Genomic DNA, 17494 nt, shown 5'->3' with positions numbered 1-17494 from the left:
AGAGCAGAGCCAGATGCCTACACAGCTTGAATATCCAGCACATTTTATTACATTGCATCGTCTGTTTCCGTGGGCATGTTGGGTAATAAAGCTTTGACTGTAATTTGTTAACTCAGATTTTACCAGAACAGTTGCGGGGGGGATAGGGAGTGGTGGTGATGATATGAGACTCAGCATTGTCCAGAAACATGGCCACAATGGGAATTCCATCACCCTTTTACCTTCTGTCTGCTGGACATTTTATGTAGTTTCTTACCAGGGCCCTGCCCCCTAAATGGTTGGAATAATTAATTTTTTTTATATTAGTCTTGGGTAACTTCTATATCTGGTAAATTTTGGAGTCCTCATCCTCTCACTCTTTTTGGTACTGGTAAACAAGGGAAGACTTTTTTTCTCTCTCATTGTTACTGCTCCTAATTTCTTTCCATTGGTTCTTTCTTTTCCGTTTCTGTGATATAACCATTCCACCCCAGGTGCAAGAGGATAAGAGCAATTATTTAGCTCCCAATCTCAAGCGCTCTACTCCCTGCTCTGTCTAAAGCACATTACTCATATTCTCGTAGATAAGATTTGTGTGTGTTGTCATTCTGATTAGTTTTCTGTTAGTGCCCAAAATGTCCAAGGTTTTATCTACTACAGTCCGAATCTCTCTAATTTAGCACCCTTGGAACCTTCCTGGTGCTGCAGAATAGAATTCGCCAGACTATGGGAAGTCAGTGTTATCTGGCAGTATTACCAATGCTTCCATTGCTTCCTGGGCTCTTAGAAGACATTTAGGGATAAATTATAGCTAACTGCACGGAACGCTGAGAGCTGGGACTGGTGGCTGGAAACAAACTCTATGGGGGCATGGGAAACATGGCCACACCCACGATAAGTGGTCATCCGGCAAACTAAAACATGCTGGATTATGGAGTTTGCCAGACGAGAGAATTCCAGATTAGTGGGGTTCAAACTGAATAATATTTTAGACAGTTTGTCTGTTTGATCAAGAACTCCTCCTAAATGGTAAGAACTAGGACCACCAAATTTGATATGCAGCTCCTCTTTATCATAACTTAAAGCAAGGTAAGGATTTGGTTGTGCCATGAAAATGAGATGTGCCTGGAATGGAAATGCTTCGTATAAAACCAAACGGAAAAGAGACAATCACCAAATCAAGTATAGTCTTCAAAATTAAAGTAACTGAGTGACAGCACCGAGATGAGCCAGAAAAATAGGCTGAACCTAGAGTAAGATTGCTTCTCCACAAGTCTTACAGAAAAGAGGTGAAACAGAGAAATTTGGAGCAATGCTCTGTTTGGCACAGTTAGGATTTGCAAACGAGAGAATAGTTTATTGGAAACCAAATTGACCATAGCCGTCTTTTGTTAATACATAGCAAATGATAAGAGTTTTATGGAGCTGAAGAAAAAATACACTGGATGGAATGCTCATTAAAAATGGTGGGAAACAATGGATTTTAAAAAAAATCTTTTTTAAGAAATCTGAAATAAAAATAACTTTGTATTTTTAAAAATACAGTCATTTCAATAAAGCATGTACATTTTCATTTTATTTCCCCATTGCCTTCCCATCCAAAAAAACAAAAAGAAATTTAATTGAGTTAAGGACCTGAGGAATGCTGGGTAAATCTCCTAGTGCGAATAGAGAGGAAGTGACAGTTGCTGTCCCAAAGAACTTTAAAGAAAGTGAGGGAAACACCCCAGATGAGGGAACGAAAAGTGCAAGCAAAGTAATACTTTATTAATTGCAAATTTAAAAATCTTAAATTGGGAGCAATTGTGGGGTGAGATGAAATGTTTGGAAGGGAGTGAATTAGTAGCAAAGCTTCATGTAATGTGCAGGCAACTAAAATGCTAAGATAGTGTTAAAACGGATTACCCAGTGGGAAGTATTGCACAGCAAATACCTATGAGTTGCATCATTCTTGTTTTCTTTAGATTCAGATTCATGAAACTATTTGATATCTGTATAAACTGGTGAAATTAAAGCAGCAGGAATCAAAATCAGCATTTTTGGACCTGATGCCTAAACTTTAGGTACCTAAATCTTTATAAAGTCTCCTAACTATTAATGGCCTGATTCATAACACCTGTTTCCATTGGGCTTGCAGATGCTGAACTCTATTGAGTCATCACTACTGAAGAGCCTGTTTGGGCTTTTAGGGGCTTAAATGTAAGAAGAGAGTGAGTACATAGAAAGGCTGAAGTAGAATGATATATTTCTATTATATACATGAGTCGTATTTATTTATTTCACCACTGATGATTGATTTAAGAGCTGTTGCTGTTAGTCAGAAGCATTTCACAATACGCTTTTAGTCAGTGAAATAGGATAGTCTGCTTTGGTGTTCAGCAAATGACTGCTGTTTTCTATTTCTTTTAGGGCTATACCTGGACTTCTGGGTAGCAGAAAACATTTCAAGAGGGAATTTTCTGACCCAGTGGAGCATGGCCAGAGGCACACTGCAACTAGGAGAGAGCTAGCAACAGGCCGAAAGGCTATGCAGAAACTAGCAAGAAAAATGTCGGGCTGGTTTCTGAGACGTACTAAGGCTCTTATTAGTAATCAGTTGCCAAAGAAGGAAGACCGAGTAAGAGTGGCCATTTTAATGAAGTACTAATACATATATCATATCTTGGTCATAGTGTTGTTTTTTTGTATCTGGTATTTAATGGGGGTGTGGTTTAGATTTTTCAGTTCAGAGGTCCAGGACTGCATATGCAATAGTACACTTCATTTGTTCACATAATTACTATGTTTGCATGTTCTGACTGAGTTATTTGAGCATGGAAATAACCAGCAAGGCTTTTTACTGACCATTAAAAAGTCCAGATGTTTAATTTCTATGCACGGTTGTAATTAAGGGCCTAATACCAGCTTCTCATTTCTGTGTACAGCCTTGATCTCTTGAAAGCCTAGGCAGGACATGAAGTCTGGTAATACATACATTAAGACTTGCTAAAAGACAGTTACTCTAAATCTTACTTTTTTGTGTGTTCATTTTAATAGACTAATTTTTAAAAAAAATAAAATTAATTATGGCTGTTCCTCTAGTCCTGCCATAAACATCACTTAAGAACTCTTGCTTTTTTTTCAAACCATCATGACTAGGCTATTTTGTTGAATATGAGAATTTATCTAACTGACTAGCACAAATATATTTAATAAATTAAACACATTAGCTTGCAGCTGTTTTTCTAGATTTTCTTTTGTTCTTCATACTGAGCCTGTAATAATACCATCCTTCTAAAGGAAAGATTAACATGAATGTCAGTCAGATGCTTTTCTAAATCTAGGTTTTATTTCTCTTCATTCTCTTGTTAATGTGAGTATATGTTCAATTTACTGTTGTATTATTATCGCACAGCATGGTGCTGCTGCTATGTGGGTGGCCTAGGTTTAGCAGTGATCTTGGGATTTTCTGTCTCCTGCTGGTTAAGACCAGAGATGTCACAGAGATGCCACCCATGGTCTTTGGACAAACACCACTGTACCCTCTCTTTCTCTCTCTCATTCCTCTGATTCTGTGTCAATGGCTACCTTAGAAATGACTCTGTTTTATCTTCTCTGACTGTAATTCCACTATAGTGCCAAAGGGGAACAAAAAAAAAAAAAGGTAAATAAGCTATTCTGACTATACGTGGGCAAGAACCTTTTATAGCTAGACATTTTTAAATCACTGTTAGCCCCCACTCCCCACAACATGCCCCCGACAAAAATAAAGTGAAGAACATATAGTGGAAGTAAACTGCAAAATAGTTTGATGTAATTTGACTTTAATACTTGTAACAGAATTGGTAAAAATATGTTAAAATTACTACAGTTACCTACTGACCATGTTTTCTCATGCCTTTTTCAATACATTCAGCCCCCAGATCTTTACGGGGAGCAGAGAAATGCCCTTTAACTGTACATCTACCAGTTTATTTTCCATTTTCTTCAATTTTAGTACATTAGAATTCTTGCTTTATATTTTGATTGTGGTCTTTGTTTTTACCTGCATTCTTTGTACAGTAGTATTTCGGGATTCTATCTTGGCAGATGGTGTACTGTTCCTTGACAGAGTTCCAGAAACAACTATATCAGGCTGTACTAGCAACAGAAGACATAAGCTTAGTACTTCGAGCACGGGAACCCTGTAGTTGTAGCAGTGGCCGTAAAAGGAAGAATTGTTGTTACAAAGTAAGTATTTTCACAGTCTAGATCAGTGGTTCTCAACCAGTGGTGTATGTACCCCTGGGGATACTCAGAGCTCTTCCAGAGGGTACATTAACTCAGTGTTTCTCAACCTTTTTTATTAATAAAAAATTTGATTTATTTTATGTTCATCTAAATTTTGTGTGCCTGAAAATTGTAAGTACTGGGGGTACGTATCATATTTTTTAAAAGGGGCACTTAAAAAAAGATTGAGGAAAAACTGATCTAGATTTTAGGATATGCAGTTATCTACCCTGCATTTCTCTACCCTGCTAGTATGGACAATGTGAAGGAGCATGCTTAAGAGAATGACCATCTCTACATATTTTGCAGGTTTGGCTCCTAATACATCATGAGAAAAGGGGTTGCAGAGTGGAGTGCTATTACTCTGTGCCCTCAAAACCACTTTTCTCTTAGCGGCAAGGTCTGTTTCTCACCTTTGCTCATGCAACTTTTGTGGTAATTGAGGCCAGAATGGAAATTTTTAGGTCCCTTTTTATAGTTATTCAGTAACCTAAGGTGGAAAATGAAAGATAAATGGGTTACTTCGCAGTGGCCATTAAATAACCAATATTTGCTGATAGTTGTGACACATTGATGGGTGACATTCCCTCATTCTGTGTGTAATTAGGATAAGAGATCGTGTTAGTCGCTATTCGCATATGCTTATTTCTGTAGAGAGGCCTGTCTTAATCTTTATGTATCAATTCACAAAGAGAAGTGAAACAAAAGGCAAGTGTACATAAATACATAAATGTATTAAAATTTTTGTTCTGAAAAACAGGAACATCAGAGAATAAAACAAGGAAAAAATAGTATGCAGACAGGAAAGCTATTAAAATACTGAACTCCAGGAAAAGAAATGCTGTTAAGCTAAAGTTACAAGTACAAATATTGTGGCAGTTAATTGGAGATTATGGGTAAGAAGCTTTTCAAGTCAGTTATAGGTTAAAAAAGAAAACTTAACTGTGTAGTTTCAAGTTAACTCAAACTTTAACTGTACCCACTGACCCATTGTGATCTTCCACTCAATACTTCAGTTATACTTCGCATGCTATGAGAATAGGGATGTTAATGTTTAACTGGTACGCCTCATCCTAACTGGAGGAGGTTTACAGATTATGGTTAATAGGTAGGGGCTGGAGCAGCCCCCTGCCTGCTGCAGTCAGAGGGTTGCTCCAACCCCACAGGCTGCCATGGGCAGGGACACTGCAGTCCAGCTGAGCAGTCCTGGTTCGAGGCAGCCACGGAGTGAGGGGGCAGCTGGGGAGGCTGTTCCCCCAGTCTGACCACTCTCTGTCTCCCTCCACCCAGGCTGTGCTGCAGACTGGAGCTGCTCCAGCTGGGCTGGTGTACCCGCCATCCCTTGCGCACTGGGGACCAGAACTGCTCCAACTGGCTGGAGTAACCCTGGTCCCCAGCATGCTGTAGGCAGGCAGGCGAGGGAAATGGCTGGGGAGCAGCCTCCTCAGCTCTCCCTCTGTCATTTTGTTAACTGGTTACACTTACCTTTAAACCAATTAAACATGATTTTACATCCCTAAAGGGGAAGCTATTCAGAAGGAGGCTTTAGTAAGAATTCTTTTTGTCAGTTTAAACTCAGGAACTGCATTGTGGATGATTACCTCAGCAAACCCATAATGTTGTCCCTTTAAAATGTCCTGGGTGGGCTGATGCTGCTTATTCAGGGAGCTTGTGAACAACCTAGACAAAACAAATCAGACTAACAGAGACACAGATTGTCAGTGACCTATTGATGTAAACACTGTGATGGAAGTTGCCTCAAGCTCCACCAGTGTTGCTGTTCCCTGAGCAGAATGTATTTTTTTTCTAAATTCGTATTTATTTTATGTTTATGCTTAAGTACTCTGTCATATTGTCAGTCTACCTAATACTTTTATCTCATTGCATTTTCTCCATGTATTTTCTCCTTCCTCCCCACACACCTTTTTATTGTCTGGGCCGGGGTTGGCAACCCCTGGCATGTGTGCAAAGAGTGGCATATGAGCCGATTTTTTCAGCAGCACACAGCAGGAGCTGACTCCTGCTGCAGAGTACCTGCCGCAGCATGGGGCTGGGGCCATAGCCCCTGCCAGCTGCCCTACCACATTGGGAGAGAGCAGGAGCTCCAACGGTGTGCGGGGCTGGGTCCAGAGCCCCTGCCTCAGAGCCCCCACCTGCCAGAGCTTTGTGGCAGCCCCAGGAGTATGGGGCTGGAGCCCTATGGCAGCCCAGAGAGCTTGGAGTCCCAGAGGAGTGGGAGGCTGAGGCCACCGGGGCAGAAGGCCTGGACCTCCCCTGGTTTGGCAAGTCGTCTTCGAGTGTCCCCGTGGGTGCTCCACATTAGGTGTCGGGCTCGCCCGGCGCCGCAGATCGGATCTTCCAAGCAGTTTCTGCCAGACTGCGCATGCGCCGGTGCGCGCCGCTCCCTTGCGCGCTCCTGGCCACGTGCGCGATCCGGTCCCCGCCAGTTCCTCTTGACTGCCGTCGGCTGCAGATGGAATCCGACTAGGCTACGGCCAAGTTAGCGTATTCAATGGTTTTAACTGTTTTCTTTAAAGTTTTCAAGTTCTTAGTCTATTGTTAAGTTAGCCAGTTATTTTCAAAAAAAAAAAAAAAAAAAAATCAAGAAACAACAAGCGGGACGGAATTCAGTCCAGTCCTAGTAACAAGCGGAGCACTGGAGGCCAGGAGCCTAGGGCCATTAGCCCTCCTGCCGCGGCAGGCTATCCGAGAGGGGGAAAACAGCACAGAGAAGGTGCTAAGTACCCCATTAACAACTAAAAGACTTACCAACAATGTCCTCTTCAGGATTCAAGAAATGTGAGTCTTGCCGAGAGGCAGTGCCAGCGTATGATGGGCACAGTCACTGCATAAGGTGCCTTGGGGAGTCCCATGTCACGCAGAAATGCTCCTGTGCAAAATTAACAGCCAGAGCAAGGAAGGACAGGGAGATGCGGCTTAAAATGCTGCTATTCGACAAGGCCCTCCAGCCAGACGTGCCGGAGTGGCCGCAGCAGGAGGGACCCTCCGGGGCCCATAAAAGGAAAGCTGCCTCCCTCACCCCATCAGCGCAAAAATGGAGGAAAGTCTCCCCAACCCGATCCCTGCCGGCAGCAACAGCGAGCGGGACGGGAGGAGCGCACAGCCCCCAGCCACAGCAACAGCTGATTGGTGGTGACACGGAGAGCCATGTGGAGGCAGCTCAGCCTCCGATGATCAAACAGCCACCCCACACCGCAGGCAGGGCGGCGGCTAAACAAGCAGCGGCACCGACCCCCAGGGAACCGGCGGTGCAGAGCGCGCAGGCACGCAGCCTGCAGGCACCAGAGGACACCGCCCGTGCGGCACCGCCCATGAGCATGCTGAGTGCGGCGCGGACGGGGCCGAGATCCCCTGCATGTCAGGGGGCGGAGCCACCCCCTCAAGGGAGGGGGAAGGCTGCACAGAAAACAAGGCACTGCAGCCCCTCTCCAGACAGGGCTGCAGAATTGCTTTCTCTCAGCCCTCCGCTCATGCTGCAGACTCCAACTAGAAGGCAGGGGTCCCCACTAGCCTGCCCGGAGCCCCCGTCTCCATTTTTACAACCAGCCTCGCCCTGGCTGGGACCACCTTCACCCTTCTTGGGGTTTGAGCCGCTGGAGTACTATCGCAAATCGCTCTCTCCAGTGTCCCAGGTCTCTCGACGATCTCGCTCCCCCAGACGCAGAGGGTATGCACCAAGGGAGTGGTCCAGGTCACCTTCCCAAGAACAGTGCCCATGCTGCCATGGTGGTCCCTATCACGTGGGGCATAGACACCACCGGCAGTCTACCAGGGAAAGATCCCCACAGACGGTCCCGTATCCCCGAGGGCAATCGCGAACGGGGACAGAGACTCAAGTATCTCAGGGGGAACTGGTTATGGAACCCCGAGATTTTCCCTTGCAAGCTTCCAGCGAGCGGATGTACCATCACCAACAGGAACCGGAAGGGTCCAGAGAGGTGTATCCTAGTGGTTCCTCGCTCTCCTCCCCGGACGAGGCTATGGACCCGGGGGACATCCATCCTCCGGACGATCTCAAACAGTTTCAAGAGCTGTTTAAAAGGGTGGCCTTCACGCAAGGCATCCAGATGGCAGAGGTGCAAGAGAAACACCATCAGCTCCTCAAAAATCTGAGACCTCCGGCCTCCTCCAAAATAGCAATACCGCTTGACGAAGCAATCTTGGAGTCCTCCACTACGATATGGCAGACCCCTGTGACTATTCCGCCTGTCCACAAGAGAGCGGATAAGAAATACTTCGTGTCGGCGAAGGGCATGGAGTTCCTGTTCAGCCACCCACAACCAAATTCCTTGGTCGTCGAGTTGTCGCAACAAAGATCAAAGATATCTCAATTCAAGACAGGGGGAACAGACAAAGATGCCAAGAAGCTAGAGCTGTTCGGCAGAAAGGTCTACTCCTCCTCCTCCACTCTACTGTTGCGAATGGCAAATTACGCAACGCATCTAGCGAACCACAATTTCGACAACTACACTAGGTTAACCTCCCTCATGGACTCGCTTCCAGAGGACAAGAAACCAGTGCTCAAGGCCATCGTGCAAGAAGGCTACGCGGCCTCGAGGACGGGAGTTCAGATCGCCCTGGATGTTGCGGACACAGCAGCACGCTCCACAGCTACGGCAGTGGTGATGCGAAGGGAGTCCTGGCTCCAGACTTCGGGTATACCGAGGGATCTGCAGGCAAAGATCATCGATCTTCCCTTCGACTCGCAGAAGCTGTTTGCTGAATCAACTGACTCGGTCCTTCATTCCGGTAAAGATTCAAGAGCCACACTTAGGACGCTGGGGATTTACACCCCTCCATACAGAAAGAAAAAGTACTACCCTCAACAAAGACGGTACCGGTACCAGTACCAGCAACAGCATCCCCAGTACCATAGGGGTTACGAGCAAGGGCAACATCAACAGCACCAGCAGTACAGAACTCCCAGGCGACGTTCCCAACAGAGCCGTGCGTCCTCGGGGCAGGGCCAAAGGCCACAAGTTTGACACACAGATCCAGGGCTGCGCCATCCCTACCATCGCACAAGATCATCCGAAGCGGTTATTCCACCATCGCCTCCGTCCATTCTACGACCAGTGGCAAAGGATCACCACAGACAAATGTGTGCTGGAGATCATAGCCATGGGGTACGCCATCCCCTTCCAGTTGCTCCCGTCTCCAGGAGGCCTCGCACGTAGTGAGGCTCAAGCAGGAGGTAGACCATCTCATGCTCATAGGGGCAGTGGAAAGAGTGCCGGAGCAACTGCAAGGGAAAGGGTTCTACTCGAGGTACTTCCTCACGGAGAAAAAGACAGGAGACTGGAGGCCCATCTTAGATCTTCGAGGCCTCAACCGGTACCTGCGCAAGCAACGCTTTCGGATGATCACAATCGCCTCCATCCTTACGGCACTAGACGATGGAGATTGGTTCACAGCCCTCGACTTACAAGACGCGTATTTTCACATAACTATCCATCCGGCTCACCGACGATTCCTCCGGTTCATGGTAGGCAAAGAACATTTTTCAATACAAGGTCCTACCGTTTGGCCTCTCCTCGGCCCCCAGAGTCTTCACCAAGACCTTGGCAGTGGTGTCAGCCTACCTGCACAGACAGGGGGTATTTATATTCCCGTATCTGGACGACTGCCTACTCAAAGGGGCCTCGAAGGAAGAGGTACTACGCATGATACGCGTCGCAGCAGGCACGTTCTCTTCGCTCAGCCTGGTTATCAATCTGGCAAAAATCAAAGATAGACCCCACACAGGACATAGAGTTCATAGGGGGACGCATAAATTCTATTACAGCGAGAGTGTATCTACCAGAGACACGCTTTCGGGCCATCGGCTCCCTCGTGCAAGTCATCACCTTCAGCCCTACGGTGCTGGTTCTGACGTGCTTACAGCTGCTAGGCCACATGGCAGCAGCGACGTTCGTAGTACAGAACGCCAGGTTACACATGCGCAGCATGCAGCACTGGCTGGCGAGCGTATACAAATCGGCAGCACACACCGTTCACAGGGTGGTGTCGCCCACAGCGGGGGTGCCCAAACCCCTGCAATGGTGCGTAAACCCCAAGAACTTGCTAACAGGGGTACCCTTCCACCAACCACAAATATCGGTTTTTCTTACTGCAGATGCCTCCCTCATAGGGTGGGGAGCACACATGGGCGAAGAGGTGACGCAAGGGCTGTGGTCCTCCACGGTGCAGTCACTGCACATAAATATACTGGAGCTCAAAGCAGTGTTCAACGCCTGCAGACACTTTCGAGACCATATACAAGGCAAAGTAGTCGGGATCAGTACAGACAATACCTCCACCATGTTTTATATAAATCGGCAAGGAGGAGCCCCGTGCCTTATGTGCAGAAGCAGTCCGGTTATGGAACTGGTGCATCGCCAACAATATAATCTTGAAAGCCTCGTACTTACCAGGCGCTCACAATGTGAAGGCAGACCAGCTGAGCAGGCGTTTCGCACTCACGCACGAGTGGCAGATCCGTCCCGATCTGCTACGACCAATTTTTTCACACATGGGGTTTTCCCCAGATAGACCTGTTTGCCACTCAACACAACAAGAAGTGCCCACGATTCTGCTCCAGGGCAGGACTGGGGCGGGGGTCCCTGGGGGACGCATTCGCGATCTCCTGGAGGGGCCCCCTGCTTTACGCCTTTCCTCCCACAGTGCTGATCCACAAAGTCTTGCAGAAAGCCAGGAGGGAAGGAGCTCGAATGATCCTGATAGTCCCAACGTGGGATCGACAGCAATGGTTCCCCCTACTCCTGCGCATGTTGGACCGTCCACCGATGCCCCTTCCGGTGGCGCCGGATCTGCTCACGCAAGCCCAGGGGTCCATAGTGCATCCGCACCCCCAAGGCCTGCGACTACAAACGTGGTTAATCCATGGCTCAGCTCCCTAGAGAGCACATGTACGGAGGAAGTGCAACAAGTCCGAGAAAGTAGCAGGAGGACTTCCACCAGGAAGACCTACAAGCAGAAATGGACTCGCTTCACGGCATGGTGTTCTGCCAAACAGCTAGCCCCCCTTTTGGTGCCTATACCTGTAATATTAGAGTATCTACTGGACCTCAAGAGAGGAGGACTCTCCCTATCCTCGTTAAAGGTCCACCTTGCCGCCATTTCGGCGTTCAGACACGAAGAGGAAGGGCACACGGTGTCCGCCCATCCCATGGTTACCTGGTTCCTCAAAGGGTTGGTAAACCTATACCCCCCTCGGAAACCGCTTCCACCTTCATGGAACTTGGACCTGGTGCTTAATGCGGTAACGGGACCACCATTTGAGCCTTTAGCCACGTTTTCCCTCCGCCTCCTTACGATAAAGACGACCTTCCTTCTCGCAATCACGTCAGCTCGCAGGGTGAGTGAGCTTGCGGCAGTTATGGCAACGCCACCCTGCACTGTTTTTTCCAAGGAGGCGGTAACCATACGGCTGCATCCAGCCTTTGTTCCTAAAGTTTCTTCTGAGTTTCATATTAACAAACCTATTGTTTTACCCTCGTTTTATCCAAAGCCTTATAACTCTAACAAACAGGTGTGCCTACACCTCTTGGACGTGAGGAGGGCGCTAGCCTTCTATATAGACAGGACCAAGTCCTTCCGGAAAACGGATAGACTCCTAGTCTCTCTCGCTCCCAAATCGAAAGGAGAAGGTCTCTCTTCGCAGAGAATCTCGAAGCACATCGTATCCTGCATAAAAATGTGCTACGAACTCAAAAAGACTCCTTTACTGGCCCTGCCCAGGGCCCACTCCACTAGGGCGGTGGCGGCATCAACAGCCTTTTTCAAGGGCGTTGTGCTAAAAGACATTTGCAGAGCGGTGACCTGGTCATCCTATGACACCTTCGCCAAACATTACGCCCTTCACAGGGTATTCCAAGAGGATACCCGTCTCTCGACAGTGGTCCTCTCGGGGACAAGCTGCACATAATCCGATTACCCACCTCCTGTCTTGGGTTACTGCTGGGTAGTCACCTAATGTGGAGCACCCACGGGGACACTCGAAGAAGAAAGAAAGGTTACTCACCTTAGTAACGGTGGTTCTTCGAGATGTCCCCGTGGGTGCTCCACTACCCACCCATCCTCCCTGCTTCGGATCTCTGTTTCGTGTTTTGCAGGAGCATCCGAGGCGGTTGGTCAAGGAACTGGCGGGGACCGGATCGCGCACGTGGCCAGGAGCGCGCAAGGGCGCGGCGCGCACTGGCGCATGCGCGGTCCGGCAGAAACTACTTGGAAGATCCAATCTGCGGCGCCGGGCGAGCCCGACACCTAATGTGGAGCACCCACGGGGACACATCTCGAAGAACCACCGTTACTACGGTGAGTAACCTTTCTATTCTCTTCTTCGGGGCCTATCATGTTCCAACCAGGGAGGTGCAACCCACTGTGTTTGACTCCTGTTACATGTCTCAGAAAGAGAGAGGCAGAACCCTTTGCACATGTACAACTAACATCCTGGAGGGTGCCACGAAACATGCTGCCTTGTTTAAAAGAAAGAAAGAAAGAAAGAAGCAGATCTTTGGAGAGAGAAGCTTGTGACTGAAAGACGTTTCCCAATTGCCCTCACAGAGGGGACTACTAGTGACCTTTTAAAAGTATCGCTGAACTGCACATAGAGGCCAAAAGGTCAGTTCTTGGCACTCTGCCTTGGAAAGGTTGCTGACCCCTGATTGAGTCCTAGCTGTGTCTTCAGGTCACTCAGTTTGCTCTCCCCTTGACACTCATATTTTAAGAGCTGTCACGGTCTGTGCTGAGAGAGGTTTTCACAACCAACCGGTTCAAATTTTAAAAATGGAAACATTTAGGTTGCACATAAAAAACCTGCCTTACTTGGGACATATTTGGTTGTGGAATAGCCTCCTAAGGGCTGTAGTAAAACATTTAGAATGGGTACAGTAGGGAACAACCAGCATGGGACAGGGGAGGTGGACTGGATGACCTGTTAGCTCTCTCCCAGCTCTAACTTCTGTGATTGAATAGCAATAGTTTCAAAGCATATGCTTGTAATTACTCTGCAGAAGCTGTCCTTTTTTTATTAATTCTCATGCTGTTATACCTCATGTTTTGTAGAAAAAAATGACACTTCATTTTGTTTAGTTCACTAATAGCACCTGAAATCCTGGAAACCTTGGCTACATCCTGGCTTTTTAAGTGTAGAGTAGATTGCTATAGAATAACTTCCCGAAGTTACTCATGAAATCCAGCAAATTGAGAGGGAGAAGAGGAAGACATGACTGAGCACTAGTTAAAATTCTACAGTATGCAGTTTAGAATAATGTTGGAAATGGAGTGCAAATGCTAACACTGTCATGTTTATTATTTGTCAACTAATGAATTCAGTGATACTGACTGTTATTTTTGGCGTATTTGCATGTTTAAAGTTGCTCAGCCATAATCAGAAAAGCATAATGATCTGATGTCGTTGCTGATACAGTGGAAAACCTTGCAAAATATTTCAAGACATTTTAATGATATTATTTTAGATATTGGTAAAGTAGTATTGAGTTTCTTTTCAAAAAAGAAAACTGTTGTTGGGTAAGATGTCATTAAAAGAGCTGTGGTTTAAATTTGAATTTAAATAGTGTCATTTCCATATCTGTTTTTCATATTACCCTGTTAGATGGCCTCTTGATTGCCCTAGTTTTCTATAAATTACATGTTCTGTGAAATATCTGAGAACAAATATAACAACATAGCATCACCTCTGCTTATAAACGACTATCTGAAATATTTTGAGATCTCCCCATTATATTGTAATAATTAATAGGAGGTACCGTTGAGAGGCTCAGGGCCCATAGCAATTGTTTAGTTTGCTTATGCCTAGCGCCAGTTCTGAAGGAATATTTTCAGTTAATACTTTGTGAGGAATTGCAGGAAAATTGTAAGTATTCTGCACCATGCTGTATTAATAAAAATCAATAAGATTCCCTTATGAATCTGTGCAGAAGAGGTTTTTTATTAAAAAAATTGCAAATACATTTTCTGAGGAAAATGTTATTTCTCGTATTAGATATCTAAAATTCCAGTTTGTCAGTTGCCAGTAAATGTAGTTAAAATATCTATAATTTTAGGATGTTTACATTTTTCTACAATGTTTATACTTTTAGGGAACAATATTGCTTTTTTGTGTTTGTTTCTACAGACAAATGCCCATGGTGAAGCAATACAGGCACTGTATTTCAGTTACCTGACAATTCTTCGAAAGGTTGCTAATCATGCTGCTCTTCTACAGACAGAGAACACCAGCAAATCTCAGGTTGGAATTGATCTGCTTAAAAGCAAAGTTGTGAAACAAAGAGAAATTTTTAGTGACTAGATCTTATTGTAGCAGCTAGCTATAATTGTGATTGGCCACTTCTTTTCAACTTTATTTATCCTCATCTTTTTGTCTAGGTAGCTGTAATTTAACTAATTTGGTTAAGTGCTTGGTGTCTGATCCTGCTCCCATTAAAAATTGATTGTCAGCACTCCCATTGACTTCTTTACAAGTTGAACCTCTCTACTCCAGCACACTGTCATCCAGCAGCATCCTTAATCTGGCATGGTTTTAGTTAGCCAGATGACCATTTGTATGTGTGGTCAATTTTCTTGTGGTCCCATAAAGTTTGTTTACAGCCACCAGTCCTGGTTCTCAGTGTTCTGTGTTGTTTACCCCTAAGTGTCTTCTAAGAGTCCAGTAAGTCCTGGAAGTGTTGATAATATTGCTAGACAATATTGACCTCCCATGATCTGGCAAATTCTCTCGTTTGGCAAGTCATGTCCCAAGGGTGCCAGACTAGAGAGGTTTACCTGCAGTGCAGGTTTAACCCTTATTTGGTAGTTCAATGGCAGGAATATTTTTCACTTAGTCGTGAGTAATTTTTAAAAAAATTGGATTCTGTTGTTGTGGGAAGAGTAATTTATGGAGATAAGCAGGCATTTTACGATTACTTTAAATAAAGTCAGAGGCAACTACTTAATAGCTTTTATATCAAAATGTCTCAAGGTTGGGCTTCTTTGTAAAAATAGAAATATTTTAGGGCATTTGCTTTCCAAAAGAATTGTTTTTGACATAGCTGAGCTCTGTTCAAAAGCACAAGCAGAAATGTCATTGTCAAAGTAGGGGCGAGGAGAAAACAGTGTCGGCTGGAATTGTTAGAGTGGCAAGGGGGAATTTGTGAGATAAAACTTGTGTTACTACACAGATATTTTCTTGGAATTCACTTTACTACTTTTCTTAAGTGAAGACACTGGCAGAAGAAAAAAGTTTTCAAATGTTGCAATTCACCTTTAAGATCACAAATGAGGAAAAGAGAAGAACTTTATGCCCTTCATATAGTGGCCTTGAGGGTAAAAGCGCAAAATTTCTGGCTTTATCTAGTAATTTTGCCTTCACAAGAAGGAGATCCTCTTTGCAAAGTGTTAAACTTAGCTTTCCAGGACCTTATACTGGTACCTATCACCACTGTCAGTGCTTAAATGCCCCTTTTTATATGCTGTTTCTGTCTGATGTGCTTTGGAAGAATAGTGTTTATTATGACAAAAAAAATCTAATAGTCTGAAAATTACAGTGTGCTGCAGGTCTTGAAATAGTTTCTAGTTTGATATATTGGGCTAGAATTACGGTACTTAATGGTGAGGTCATTGCCCAATATTACTTACTCTCTGTGTACCAGTTGATGACTGTGTGGTTACATCTTTACACAGAAGGCTGATTTTTAAAATGTTGAGAGTTAGAGTTGGTAAGCAAAGTGGAAAATCTAAGAAGGTAGGAAGCTTGGGCTCTAATTCTATCAGTCAATATTTTTGAACTTGGGCCCTGTAAGGTACCTAGCACACTCACTCCCATTGATCTCAATAGGATCACTCTTACTGCTGGAGTGTCATTATCTCCCATTCCTGCTTATTGCCTTCTCCTCCTCCCACCATGGAATTGTGACCTCCAAATCTGTTTGCTCTCCTTACTGATATTGCTTCTGAAATATCAATTCTTTTTTTTGTAGCTAGCTAGAAGTGAGGCCAGTTGTCCTTGATTGTACTAATGCCTTTGAGAATGGGGAGAAATGTTGAAAGGCAGGCAGTTGCCATATTGTCCGTTGTGTCACTTGAGATCAGAAAATAAGTGATTCTTCTCATAAACTTGAAAGACTGGGAGGGTCTCTCTTCAGGAATGAAGAATTTGCAATGCTTTCTTTAGTACATGCCCAAATCCCCCATTGGTATTTTTCCAGGTGAGGCAATGCACTTTTATTTTATTTAATCTGGGAGTGAGAAATATCTTGTGTTTGGGCAGACTCTAGTTACTAGAATTCTCATATTTAAACATACAAGGGCTTACAATTTTTTTTTTTAAAGGGTTTTACCTTATTTTTGTGAGAGGCTTTTGTATTGAGCATTTTTATAAATTTTACTATGTACCAGTGTTCTCAAAAATTTCTCTTTTAGACCATTTTATTCTTTTGCAGATTAATGCTGGACCAAACCATCTCTAATATTGAACTTCATTTTTGTTTGTGGTGATCCAATTTTCTGGCTTTTTTTTTTTTTTTTTTACAGGAAGACCATATCAAAAGGGTGTGCAACCAGGTATTTTCCAAGTTTCCAGATTTTGTCCAGCTAAGTAAAGATGCAGCCTTTGAGACAATTTCTGATCCAAAGTACAGTGGGAAAATGAAGGTAAATACATTCAGAAAAACAGTGTTACTTAATTTTGAAGATTATAATTTTGATGTGTTAGCAAATCAGCAGCTATCATTTATCTAATCCCTTTTCAAATTAATCCTTGTACATTTCCTGGTTTATGAAAGTTGAAGATACAAAAAACCTAGATCACCCTTACCATTACCTGGCAGTGAGGAGTTGTTATTGATTAAAACATATTTTGGTGCAGGGGTGAGCATCCCCCAGCACACATGCCAAGAGTGGTATGTGAGCCTATTGTCATCAGCGTGTGAAGTGCGAGCTCAGCCCTGCCCCTCCTCCCCCATGCAGCTGGGAGCTTGCTGAAGGCCATGCCACTTGTGGATTAATAAATGACCAGCTAATGCTACTGATCACCACCTAAACGGCAAAACTCTGCATCTTTATTTATTAATGAAACTCTTGTAAGTAGGACTGTTAGTGATTTTAAAAAGTATCACTGGGGCTTGGACTGTACATAGAGGTCAAAAGATCAAATTTCAGTACTCTACCTCAGAAAGATTGCAGACCCCTATTCTAGTGCTTTGTCCATTCTTGTCTTTTGCAATGATGCATCCAATACTTCTTGGAA

The 17494-nt window shown here is 44.7% G+C and overlaps 1 protein-coding gene across 9 annotated transcripts in view; it reads left to right on the top strand.

Moving 5' to 3' along the window:
• The window catches only part of ERCC6L2 (ERCC excision repair 6 like 2), a 227848-nt gene that overhangs the window by 30057 nt on the left and 180297 nt on the right, over positions 1 to 17494 (top strand). For all 9 annotated transcript variants that reach the window (XR_012645704.1, XR_012645705.1, XR_012645706.1 and 6 more), the window contains exons 6-9: positions 2389 to 2596; positions 4048 to 4188; positions 14387 to 14500; positions 16780 to 16899. Coding sequence is in view for 5 of the 9 variants with exons in the window: in XM_074995116.1 (XP_074851217.1) it covers positions 2389 to 2596; positions 4048 to 4188; positions 14387 to 14500; positions 16780 to 16899 (583 nt within the window). In the remaining 4 variants the exon portion in view is untranslated. The remainder of the gene's footprint in view (positions 1 to 2388; positions 2597 to 4047; positions 4189 to 14386; positions 14501 to 16779; positions 16900 to 17494) is intronic.

Source organism: Carettochelys insculpta, chromosome 5 (assembly GCF_033958435.1).
Source record: "Carettochelys insculpta isolate YL-2023 chromosome 5, ASM3395843v1, whole genome shotgun sequence".
NCBI classification, from domain to species: Eukaryota; Metazoa; Chordata; order Testudines; family Carettochelyidae; genus Carettochelys; species Carettochelys insculpta.
Note: the sequence above shows the minus strand (reverse complement) of the source record. Positions and strands in the feature narration are given on the sequence as shown.